Source organism: Ascidiella aspersa, chromosome 8, assembly GCF_963924565.1.
Source record: "Ascidiella aspersa chromosome 8, kaAscAspe10.2, whole genome shotgun sequence".
In the NCBI taxonomy this organism is placed as follows: domain Eukaryota; kingdom Metazoa; phylum Chordata; class Ascidiacea; order Phlebobranchia; family Ascidiidae; genus Ascidiella; species Ascidiella aspersa.
The window spans coordinates 20,151,974-20,165,542 of NC_139454.1; the positions used below are offsets into that span (position 1 = coordinate 20,151,974).

At 37.5% G+C, this 13,569-nt stretch overlaps 1 protein-coding gene across 1 annotated transcript; it reads right to left on the minus strand.

The window, feature by feature from the left end:
* Positions 1–9,699, minus strand: LOC146136773 (uncharacterized). Its single transcript, XM_083395439.1, has 9 exons — positions 9,198–9,699; positions 8,761–8,880; positions 7,908–8,024; positions 5,424–5,585; positions 4,678–4,772; positions 2,850–3,042; positions 2,179–2,559; positions 1,797–1,841; positions 1–1,119 (listed from the first exon to the last, which is right to left on the minus strand). Exons 1-9 carry the CDS (start codon positions 9,271–9,273, stop codon positions 956–958), a joined length of 1,353 nt encoding a protein of 450 aa, XP_083251565.1. The 5' UTR covers positions 9,274–9,699; the 3' UTR covers positions 1–955.
* Positions 9,700–13,569: the final 3,870 nt, after the last annotated feature.

The following is a 13,569-nucleotide window of genomic DNA, read 5'->3' on the forward strand; positions in this document are numbered from 1 at the left end:
ATCTATTATTTTATTGTCTTTTGGACATGTCACTTTAACTATACACCTAAAACGTCTATAAGGAGGAGTTTGAAAACGTACAGTTATTAAGAATAAGATATGTGTTTAAAAAGCAGAAATCGGTACGTCAACTAAACCCATTCTATTTTTTAAGAACTTGAAATATCGGAACAGGCACAACGCAACTATTCGCATTAATTGCTTGTTAATATATTTTGGAACCTGTGTTTTAAAAAATAATCAAACTTAAAAAACACTGTTTAAGTGTCGTACAAACATACAAAGAAACAATTTTATATTTCTAAAAATACTTTCTAAATACAAACTTACATACCATTCTGCCCCCATGTTCAACCAAAATAACATCTACGACAAGATATCGTGCAGAGAAGTTTCAAGTTTAGCATGCCACAGTAAACGTAGAAAATCTACGACTGCAGCTAAATATCAAACTCTATACACAGTATTTATGCGCTTATTTAAGTTATTTCAAATCCATGAAAATGGAACTGTGTAAAACACACCTTCTGAGAGAAATATATAGCTGAAGGCAAAAGGCAAAAAATATAAAGAATGCTGAAAAGATAGTAGACAGGGAAGAGTCGATTTAAAAAGATTCTGCAATTAAAAATTAAGCTGTAAAATGCTTCACGTTACAATAGCATGGAATAATATTTGGCGCTGGTCTAGAATCCCGCAACATTTTTTCCTGGGTTTGTATTGCTAACAATGTTTGGGTTAGGGTGAGAGTTGGCGTTTGGGTTTGGGTGGGTTAAGTAGGTTATCCTTACTTATTTATGCTTTACTTGTGATTTCAACTTTGACAGCTCATTTCGTTTCTGTTAAAATAAATGTGATAGGATTCTAGACCGGCGCCCAGCAGTTTTTAAGTTAAAGTATTACTTTTTAGTACTTTTTTCAAACAAAAAACATAACAAAAAAGCTAGAATTCCGTTTAAACTCGAACGGGTCTCGAGCGGGGCTGCTCTTCATTTTCTTCCTCCTTTTCCCTTCGTTTAGCTGCTAGGCAACAGCAAACACAACAGGCGATTACGAGGGCCAAGAAAGCCACAGAAGCCCCCACAGATACTGCGATGATTGTCTCTGTGGTCCAGAAGTCTAAAGAGAAAGGCCGAAAACATGCTCAGCGAAAGCAAGGCGGTTAACGTACTTGTGTTTACACAAGATCTAGGTTTAGCTGCTTAAAAAGATGTGGACTCGACTGGGCGAGTTCGAAAAAGTGGATTCAAAAGAGAATATGGTTCGAAAAGCATTCTACGAAAAGCAGTCGAGTGTTCGGCGAGAAGTACACGATTATTGTTTAAAAAGGGTACCATCAAAAAAGTATGTTAATTGATGATAGTTTATTTAGACATATTTGCAAAGTTTAAATTGGCAATGTACATCATATCAATGTAAAAAAGGATACTTATAAACGTAAAAAAGGAGACAAAGCTAACCGGTAGGCAAAGGTAAAAAAGTTAACAATGTTAGGATTTACGATGCCAGGACTAAAATTTCAAGTTTCACTGTAAAGCACTTTTATTTTAAAGGAATATTCACAACTATCTGGATTGGTAAAAAAAAAATTCTAGCCTACTATGTTTTCAAAAGCACAAAACACCGCAGGGAAGTTGAATTTAAATACGTCGTAACTTGCAAACCTAATGTAAATTGTTGCGGGTCGTGCAGCAGATTCTATACCCCTGTTTAAGCTTTAAGCTATACGAAGGCATTTTATTGTACCACAGCTAGCTATGTTTAACATGCCGCTGGCGTTTGCTATTCCAAATTACCTTGAGGTGCAGCTTCTGTAGATTCAGCAATTGAAATTGTGGTGCCTGTGAAACAAATCGTTAGGTTAGTTTAAATAACTCTCGTTTCATAGTTAAATTTTATGTAAATATCAGGCTAGATTACGTGGAGACTATATAGGTCGGAGCAATACGGACTACCAATGAAGCAATACGGATTAACGAAACACAAACTATTTTGATAAGCCTTTTTTGACAAGGAAAATATATGTAACATTCCTTGGTTCAAATTTATTGACCTCTTAACGAAATTTCATTTTCTAGACAACTACAAAACAAAAGTATTATGTTTTGCCCGACGTATAGTCAAGAAATCATTTCATACGGATGAACATTGAGAAAATATTTTTAAAATCTAACTTACTCGTTGCTGCCGCCGTCGTGGTTGTGGTCCTTGTTGTTGGGACGACCACTGGAGGATTAATAGGAGGAGGTTCTCTAGTTGTGGTTTTTACGGTGGTGGTCACAGTGGTAGACACTGGCGTACTTGAGGTCTGTTCTGTAGCTGCCGTGGATGCTGCATCAGTCGCCAAGGTTGTTGTTGCAGCGCTAGTACTTGCTGTTGTCACAGTTGTAGCTTCCGATGTCGTCGGTGCCGCAGTGGTTGTCGGTAAGACGGTAGTTGTGGCAGCTGTCGCAGTTGTCACTGCCAGTGTGGTAGTAGCGGTTGCTGGGGTTGTCGTTGACATTGTGGTACTGGCAACTGCCGTCGTTGGCGATTCAGTGCTGATAGTGCCAACTGAACCTTGAAAGTAAGATTTAATGTATTATATATATCCAGTGGTTAATTCTATTTGACATGGCGCAGCGTTGTCCAATTAAAATTTGTCACTGGCCATTTTTTTATATAGCCGGTTCTAGGAAGGATATTTGAATATAGCCTTATTTAGGATTTTAGTTTGAGAGGGCATAACAAATCTTACTTATGAATAACAAATTATACGAAACGTGCTGTTCTTGAAACAACTGGTGTGTAAGGGACCAAACATTTTTGACAAGTTAGGGTAACATTACACAAACAGGTTTTTTCTTTACCTCCGCCCGTTTGCATTGCTTGTGTCACTTCGTCGGGTGAGAGAGGGCGGTACCAGACCTTGAGCTCATCCAGGTAGAAGCTGACTTCGGGCTTTCCCAGGTTCATTGAAATCCTGAAGCTTCCACCCATTACCGAACTTGTGCTGCTGCTCGGCATCCGAGTGTACGTAGCTTCCGTGCCGTTTACGTAAATCTGTCGAGCCATATTAATAAAGTTGTATTAATAGGGCACGAGAAGTTGTTACTATTTTGTTTGTTGCTGCAGAGATTATACGAATTGAAACGGTATAACCAGGGCTGGGGAGCCACCGTAAAATAGCATTAGCTCCGGCTCCAGCTCCGGAGCCATCAGCCAATTATTAAATGGCTCCGGCTCCAGCTTCGGAGTCGTGAAACTTAATCATTTGGCCCCAGCTCCGGCTCCAGCTCCGGAGCCATCAAACACACACCCAATGACTCCGGCTCTAGCTCCGGTGCCACCAGTCACTTATTCAATGGCAAGTTTGAAAAATTGCTTTTGGCTAACTAACATTGGAGATGGAACAAAATATAATTTCTTAGCTTTAGCACCACAAATTGAAAAATGGCTCCAGCTTCACAAAAATAATAAAAAGGGCTCCGGCCCCGGCTCCAGCTCCACAAAAAAAAAAAGCTCTGGCTCAATAGAAAATGCTTAGCTCCGGGCTCCGGGCTCCAGCTCCGGCTCCCCAGCCCTGGGTATAACTGGAACAGCAGTAATTTTAAAACTTTGCTTGTCTTGCGATGAATCGAAATTGGCCAGAAATTCCCGAGAGCAAATTAAAACAAGCTTATGGTTATAGGGGCGGACCCAGAAATTTTTCTTCGTAATGTATAGCTTTTGCATTCAAGTAACAGCTCTTTAAACTAAAACTTATAAACAGACTATGTGGTGTACTTAAGGTCTCTTCTTTTTGACGTTACGATTAAATGTCACGTTATGTTTATGACGTCTTCGCGTAACTTAATCACACCATCTCTGACAAAAAAATCTTTAAACGCTCCCTCCAAACAAAACTCCCGGATCTTTCCTGGTTGTGGTGGTGTAAAAGGTGACAAAACTCCTACGTTAAATAACTGCATTTGAAGGTGTTGCTATTATTCTGTTTCTTTTGACATAAAATTGCCTACAGTGAACCCTTCTTTTTGTTATCTGCTGTCTTTCTTAACAAATTCATGCATCAAAAATAGCCTAAAAGCCTAAACGCTCGTGTGCCCAGCAGTTCTGTAGGGGTGTTATTGCAAACGTTTCAAACAGAACCACGAAGGACATAAAAATATCTAAAACAAGTTTATTAAAAAAGAGTGGAAACTGCAAACGTTTCACTAACATTTTTAGGGGAAATTTCGTACAGTATAGCACTTTTTATTTATAGTAGCCTAAACGCGATTAGATTCTAAACCTATTGAACAAACAAATACAAAAATGGCTAATTCATCAGAAATTTATCGAAATAGCTCATTTTGTAATAGGTTTTGTTTTCAAGAATCGCCTCCTTCAGAATGAAATTATGCCTGCTAGAAACATATACAGAGTGGGCCGAAAGTAGGCTTACAGTTATAAAAGTAAAAAAGTAGGGTTTGGGTCTAAAAGTAAATTTATTGTTTGGGGGTTCTTCTCATTTTCACAACATCCCCCCCCCCCTCCCCAAAACAATCCATTGTCAGGTCAGGTGAGCGTGGTGGCCATTCAATGCTACCTCTTCTTCCAAGCCAACGCTGTGGAATAACTGTAAGCCTACTGTTGGCCTACACTTCTAAATCTAAGAGGAAGTGGGTGCGAGAAAACGTAGTAATGAGATTTTCTTACTCGAATTCCACCACTTTCCGACCAGGTAGTGGTAAAGTGTGCCCACGTGTTTGTACCAATCAGGTCTCGGCTTATTCCCGCCACGTACTTGTCTTCTGCAAAAAACGTACAAGATACATTTCAATAATTTGCGTTGGCAAGAAACTGCAGGTTTGTGGAAAAATCGTTGCCATTTAGGCCTAATGTTTTTGTGTTTCGATTTTTCGTCAATTATTACGACTGGATTGTGAAACAAAATTTGTAACGATTTCGACACAAATGGACAGGTCATATATTTTATTTATTTATTTTAGTTTTAATTTAAAAATTTGGGCGCCTTTGAAATTTAGGCACAATAGAGCACAATAAGTTTAGGCCGTCTTCCAACGACTGAATTTATAAAAAGGTTTAACGATAGTGGAAACAAATTGCTTGACTCAGAGCATGAGCAAAAGCAACTACTTTAAGCTAGGTTTTTAGAAACAAACAGCAAGTTAATCTAAGTCGAAGTCATTGTCATAGAAAAAGTCAAGCTATAAGGACGTGTCTTCTGTTCAAAAAATATAAATCCGTTTATTTAAAACAGGGGTTTTTAACCTTTTTACGATCTCGTAACACTTTGACGCTCTGTACTGCCACGCGTACCACTTCATGAAGAACAACGGATCTCATCGAATTATATTTTATTTTCAATAATAATATTGGCCTACTTTAATTCCAAGTAAAGGTATGTCAATGATTCAAGGTCACTTAAGTTACTGACTTACTATTAGCCAGGAGAACTGTGACGCTCATGCTTGCGTGATCGTGCAGGTCCGGATAAATTGTGACGCCCGGGTAGTTGTAGATTTCCCCTCCGGTCCAAAAAAAGCTGGCGATCAGATTGGTCCATTTCTGAACCTTGATCCACATCGCAATGGTGAGACCGCCTGAGAATTCACAGTCTTATAGAAGTAGGCAGAGATTTTTTATAAGTTTTTTTTTCATCCGGAACGAAATTTAAAAGAGCAGTGGTTCCCAACCTTTTTTTTTCTAGCGATTATTTTTTGCAAACTCACGCGATCCCAGTTGGCAAAATGTTCACATTTCTAGACGAATTTGTTTCAAAATTTTGCAGAAATTCCGAATTAAAGTATGCTCAACCAGCTAAAGTTACAGTGTAAGCCTCCTTTCGTTGCATTACGATTTTTTAACGTGTGAAAATGTGAACGTGTGATACACATCTTATATTACGCGATATACATATTTCAATAGGATCTTGTTAAAAATTTGTTTCACGTGACACCGTATAATTAATTGAGTAATTTTAGGGTAACAAAGAACCCAATCATACAAATTTCCGAATAATAGTCTGTTCGTTTTTATTCTAGTTTACTCGTTCGTTACGCCACACAAAATAATACATTGCGTATTCAGTATTTATTAAAACACAAAACGCAGGCCATTACATGTAGTAGTAGCCACGAGTCTTTTTCTAAAAGGTCTCATCGAAATTTTCCGGCCAGAAATCGTTTGACCAGGGAAGCAGACAAGCTACATTATCTCGAATTGAAACCGTTTCGCTTAAGATATCCGCCTAAATATATCACACTTCCACAAACCACGCCAATACATCGTCGCTTCCTATTCAAAGCTACTCCAGGACGTTACAGTGATTTAGCACGTGAAGGCGCGATGACATTTTCGATAAACGCACGACTAACGAGAGGCGGCTTATAAATGTAGCAGCAGAGACTAAAAAATGCCCGTAAGTTCCTACATACACGAGTAAAACGGAATTTTATGATTTAATTCCCCCCTTTCCATCACTAAAACTTTGTTGAATGCTGTTGCTAAAAGTCAAAAAGAGTTGTTAAAAGTCAAAAACTGGGGTGCGAAAATGCTCGTTGAAATTGTTGCGTCGTGCGATTTTTCGGTCGAGAAGCCACTCCGCCATCATGCCACTTTAAAACTGCATTTTTTTAGCGTATATTGACTATACGTAGATTAAAACATTTTTCACGGTTTGCGAATCGAAATTATGTTTCTATAGATTGTTTTAGCCAATTTATGAAAAAAAAGTTTATCACGCTTTTCGAGAGTCTTTTCCTTCAGTTTCAATGTGACCATAGTCTAATGCCGTGATTCTTTCTAAACTGCAGTTTACCGTGGCTTGCTTAATGTTACTTCTTTATGACGTCACGTTTAGACGTAACTTTGTGACGTCATCTAATTATATGGTCCCATAAACAAATACCCTTGAACCGTTTCGATTTGCCGGCATTCTAAAATACCGCTACGTCTAGATTTTTTTTAAATGACATTCTGAGTTTATTAATCCGACTAATAAAGGTGAAACGAGGAAAAACTAAAATAATAAAAAAATAATAGAAAAGCGTGAAAAAAAATTAAAGTAAAAGTGAAGTGAAGTTTTAAAATAAATTGCCGGTTTCAAATAAAATGGAACTTTGTCTAACAAGGTTTTCATGCAAATAAACGAAGTTTCGTTTCAGTCAATAATCTTGAAAAATCGTAAATTATAATTCCTTTTTCAATAATAAACTTCCGGTGTAATACAATTTGTGTGCTGTTGAAGGGCTATATCGCAGTTGTATACACACTTGTCTATAAATGTATAGTGACGTGTTTGTATGTAGGCTATTTATTACATTAGACACAACTTAGATCCGGCTGTTAATCCTCTTACATGAAGTTTTATGTACGAACAGGATGCATCGTGAGTTTGAACCTTAGCAGACTAAAATTTTCTAACATTGCATTGCCTTTCGGTAATTGCCCTTCCGAATGGCACCCATGTATTATTTTGACTGTGCCACAATCGTTGTCAGTACTTCCTCAGGAGGGCTAGATCACATATATCCATGTGGATTCATTGCTTTGGCAGCAATTTCATTTATATAAAAAGCTTCAGACTTCGGGATCTGACTTTGGCCGAGAAAATAAGTCGAGTCCTGATTCAAATATTTTTTTAGCATTGAACCCGAGAACGGCTCCAACTTTGCAGCCGTGTATGCCGCTTATTCATAAAGCTGTTTAAATTAAATTAGTCGATATACAGCAATCCACGCATATAGGGTTGTTATAATACCTATTCAGGCACGGAAGTTGGTGGAAAACAAGTCGCCATATGGTGTTCCTTTACGAGTCAGAATTTACTACTACTCATGCGCTAGTCAAACTTATGACTTTTAAAGGAGTCCCTAGTTCCGAGTCTAACTGTGCATCCCTGGTTAGGCTACAATGTAACATACCTCCTTCACAGTTCTGTGGTAGAAAGAGACATGTCTGTTTGATCTTGCTCGTATAACCGACACTAATCTGCGTCTGGTCCAGGATCAGTGCGTGGCCATCCACACCAGTTGCCACCCCTAAAGAAATGCAGAAACAAAAAGTGTTTAAATCCAACTTTAAATTCCTAAACAATTAATTGTGCTACTACACTGTTACTGTTATGGCGTCGTTTACAATCCATTGTTACACCAGGTTTTATACAGTTGACCGAGAGCTTTATAATGTTTTGTATGGTTTAGTTTAGTGCATCGTGATATATATCGAACAAACTTACATGGCAACCTAAAAAGTTGCGGCATTTTTTTATTTCACTCTTTTTTTTATTTATGTCACTTCTAAATAACTATTCAAAGATACATTATTCCATTGTTTCTTAAACTGGTGAATGGTTCACCCCAGGGTGAATAAAATTTTTGCAGGAGTGAACCAACCAAAAGGGGTGAATAAGGGTGAACCGTCAGAAATGGATGATAGCTCTGAAGTAAATCCACTATTGAACTGTATTTTTAAGTACAAAAATATTTTAAGTACAAAAATTTTGTGACTGTGTTTTGTGCTTTTGTAACTTTATATTTCTGGACTCGAGAAATTGTAGATTTGCAATGGTAAAACTTAACTTGAGTTGATCTTAACAAAAATCGAAACAACCTAAGTCATTTTGTGCTGTTATATGCAGACGAGATAGTTTTATCATATCATGAGACAAGGGTGAATGAAGTCTAGAGATATATGCTAGGGGTGAACAAAATTAAAACAGTTTAAGAAGCACTGCCTTATTCGGAAAAAGGTTCGTATAAACGTGTGCATTCTTACTCGATCCAGTAATGGGCGAAAGATTGGCACTCCAGTACGATTGATTTCCAATATTTGGATTCAGAGTGTTTGCCTCGATTTTGTCCATCGCCCAATACAAGTTTGGCGGATCGGCGGCGGCTGAAAAACAACCATTCCTGTTAAAAGCCAAAGTGCGAACTAAGCCAGCTTTTTTTATGTCACTCAATGTTGCAGTTCGCAACTACTAAAAACACAAAATTCCAGGCAAGACTTTGCTATATGAAATTAAACATTTAAACAAAGTACGCGATTCAATAAACAAACTAATACATTTCAGAGTATTATTATTGCGGTTACTTTTTTGTTATTAACTTTGATACTTCTCAATTATATCCAAATTCGTACTATGTTAACCTGGATAAATTCTGCATCTTTTTTTTACAATATTACAAAAGTTAACGAAAATGATTACCCACCTTTTGAGATAACGCCAACTAGAAGTACGCAGGCCAGTAATCGTTGCATCATTCTTTTTTTCGAAAAATAAATCATAGCTTGCAATGGAAAGCAAAAGCAAAATTTTATCTACACTAGCAGAACGATAAAAGAAAATTGTCCATTCTAGAAACTCGTTTTTTTCCTTTAGTAAATAGAAAAAATACAAAAAAAGAAAATGACGTTTGCAAATTCAATCGTATTGCTTTTTAAAGGAATTAAAGATATGTATATATATAGGGCCATTTTGTGACAAACAAAAAAAATACGCTGTTACGGTTTTAATTGTTTTGTCTTCAGGTTAATCACCAAGTTATAGAATCTGTGGTACGCCTCAAAATCAGATTCCCCTGACCATTTATTTTGCATTTGCCAGTAAAGCAACTGCTTTTTTATTCTGAGCGGATTTGTTGATAGTATTCGTACAACAGCCTTTATTAGTCTTTTATATTAGCAACCCTAATACTAAGCGTAGCCTAAGTATCAAAGCGATGCTTTAGGCGATCAAAACGTAGGACTTTAGCATAAACAAGTTTAAATTTAACCAATCTTAATCATTCTTTCGTGTTGCTTTGGCACGCAACCATTTCAAACCCGCTACCTTCAGGGTTGCGTGCAGTAACATGTTGGCCCTGTGGATATACTGTAATGTATGTCGCAGTTAAGCGCCTAATTGCAGTAATTGTTGAGGAAACGTCCAGATACTCTTCTGCATATATTTATAGCATTCCAACGATTTTCTACACGGATGTCGATTTGTGGTTCTAAACGTCATATAAACAAATAATTAAACTACTTAACGCTTGTAAACAATCACCAGAACAAAGATATCCGACGTCCAAATCTTGTGGGAGGATGTTAATTATAAAGAATTTCAAGTGCAAAACTGTGCTATAAAAAACAACTTTCTTTTTATCACAGTCACACATCATAACACACAGGGTGTTTTACTAGAATTCTTTGTTACGATAACTTCTCTTCAAAACTACTTGTTCACCCTGCTTTTGTCTCACTGTATGTTATGTACTTCAGCCTATTCTCGATATTATACACCGAAAGAGCAAAACGGCGAAATGACACCATAACAAGGTCGACTGGGGAGAAATTGCCGCGCCACATTCATTAACTTTAATTTAACCGAGATTTTCCAAGTCGCATTTTCACTTAGCGGACTGAACAGCGATCACGCGCAGCAGTGCACGCTGTTTTCAAACTTACGATGGTGTTGATTGTCTGGTAACCTTTAGGCGAACAGCAACATCACTTCAACCAAACCGGCTTTCATCTGATTTAAGATCATCGACGCAATAGAAAAGCGGCAATTACACCTTCAGCAGTACATATAGCGACAGTGCGACACGTATAGCTTTTGGTTTCTCTGTTTTGGTAATATGCATTACGTACCAAAAGCTTTTTGTTGGATAAATATGTTTACGAAAAAACGGTTGGTGTGGCCTCTAGCAATAGTTTTGAGAGTATGACGTATTCGCTTGTAAAGCCTTAGTATTTTTTTCGCGACTTTTCTTAATCATTTTCCGTCGTATCCTTTTTTACCAACAGCCAACAGGGGTATAATTTACGCTGTTGTCCTTTTAAAGCACATGTTCTAAAAACAAACGAATGAGGTCGTATTTGGAACTTTTAAGCACAATTTTTTACATACCGTGGGCTTATATATTCATTTAGCGTCGCTGTAAAACCTGTGAACATTACTTTTTTTCGAGGCGGGACAAATCAAAGCAATCGTCTTTGCCCAACGGTGAGTTTTAGTTTGGCACCAACATTCTTTAACAAAACGTCGCTGGATAGCTCAAAGCGTATTTTTGAGCAGTTTTGGGTTTGGGGCGTCGACTTTTGGTTCGCATTGCACGACAGGACGCTTTTCAAGTTCAATTTCACGGGGATACGCGCGACTGAAAGAAGACTTCGTTGCCAATTTGACAAAACATCTTGTTTCTCATTTTGGAAATGTCGACCCTCTGTGCGTTGCCGCATTTTAACCGTTTCTATTCTGCTGATTCAGCAGTGCCGGCTAACTCTATACGTATCGTAAGGTGATGTTTTCTATCTGTAAATCCGTTTAAACTTAAACTTCATAAAAAACACTTTTCAAATTTATTTCAAAATTACACTATCTGTTCTTTCAACTGTACAATCAAATATACCTTGCTAGTTTTCTGGGCTTAAAAAGGTAAAGTCAATCCAATTTGAACTCCATCGCTGAACGTATATCGGTATAGCCACAAGCAACCTTGCAAATAAAGTGCAATCGAATTTTCTTATATAGGTAACAACTTTTCGGTTTGCACCACACTTATGAAAGCCCCCAAACTTACCCACAACCCCCAGAAATAGAGCTTTACTGTCTGTTGCACCACACCCAGGTGCAAACGCCACAAAACAAAGGTTGTGTTCTTAACCCAAAGGGCCGAAACCCCGCTGCCCGGGATACTATTGTAGAGGTTTGGGACATAAACAAGCCCGTGGGTTCCATGCGCAGCGAACCGCGACCTTTATGGCGTAACACGCGCAAGCTGATCACGTGGTTGAACTGACCCACGAATATAAGAACGAGATACTTTTGGGCACTTTGGTAAGCAACTGTTTTGTCTCGATGGCCTGCAAAGGCAATTTGACCGTTAATTAACTGAATTCGTTTTGTCCTGAACTTGACAAGAAGAGCAGAACTCCTTTGACTTGATGTACTTTATTTTTTTTTTGTGCACTTCGATGTCTTATCTTAAATATGACTCTTAATAATATGCGATGCAGATATAATTCGAAGTTTGTTTTCAATCTTTTAAAATTGTCAAACACATGTTGTTGCGTGTTAAATGTATTACCTGATTTCAGTACAGCTTGCTATTTATCATATAATTGTTTGATGGGAACACTAAACACAGATCTGTTCACAATCTTCAGTAGAAAAAGAGAGGCCCAAATAAACGATAAAAGAAAGGTTTGCAAATAAAATGAATAAATATTTTGTCATTTATTTGGGACACTCTTTTACTACTGAAAATTGTTTGATAATTTCCTTGCAGAAACTCTAATTCAAAAAACTCGAATTTCCTACTTTATTTTTAAATTTTACGCTTGGGTAATTTGCAACATTTGCTACTAATCTAACTGCAGCTTTTCAATCTCAAAATTGCTGTTATTTATCAACCAATGACTCTTGATCACCTTTCTATAAAATCTTTGTAAAAAAAAGAGCTGTCACAGAAATAGTTCCTAAAGTATGTTATCGTATAGATTCAAAGGACATAAACTTATATACACGAAGATTCAACGAACATGTATCACCCATAAAACGAACAAAGTTTGACACACTTGTTCCACAAAACACTGAACCATCGCAACTAAGTATCAAGATACACGCCCAACGCCCGACGGGCTGTGTGACAAAGCTGGCTTAATATTGTTGTACCTCGCAAAATTTGCTGATTCGGGTTACGCCGTGCGCCATTGAATATCCAATATAGGGTTTCCTTTGTGTTCCATCCATGAAATCAGCGATAAATGGCCTACCTGGCTTTGTGTAAGCTATATGATTTGCGTCACACGTTGCTATGGCTTTTAATTTTTACAATTATTAGGTGGTGGGGCTTTTAAAAGTGTAACCGTAAAAAATGGGACCCGTTGAAAGAAGAACAACACCGCCTTGAATTTAATTAGAGCCAAATTTGAAATAAAAAAAATTAACTAAAGACGCAATTATTTTTTCATTTTAAGCACATTCCTGCGTATATATCTTTTTTTAGTGACACGTTTGGGTCGTTCGGTAATAACGAGCGGTTTGTGATGCGCTTCGCGCCATTATCTTTATATTTACTGGCGGCGAGTATTTTGATGGGTATTTGTTCTATGACTTCACGTTATGACGTACTTTAAAATCATATCTAAGAATTTGTATGCCCCCAAACTAAAATGCTTGATCCGCACCGGGATGATTTTAGATAAGCTGTTGACGCAGGTGCACCCTGTTTAGGCATTATGGCGAAGGGTGAGATATATTTTGTGACAACAATCGTAGGAATAAAACATTCATAGCAGTATATCGATGTAATATTATTATCTTTGTCGCCTTAGCTCAATTTTGTATTTTTGAAATGCGTTAAGTTAAAAACCTTTTTAAAAAAGCTATCTTTAAAATTCCAGAAAACGTTTTACTGTAGACTTCAGTCTTAAGTTGTACCTGGAAATAAAGGTGTCATTGTTTTGTTGTTAAATTCCAGCTGAGCTTTGTCGTAAGGTATTCTTTTGTTTTCGCTGTAACGAAACTGAGTGGGCGACACCAACGTTGCTAAAGAATCGACTCGACATAGTTTCTATTGTCGGGTACTTACTACA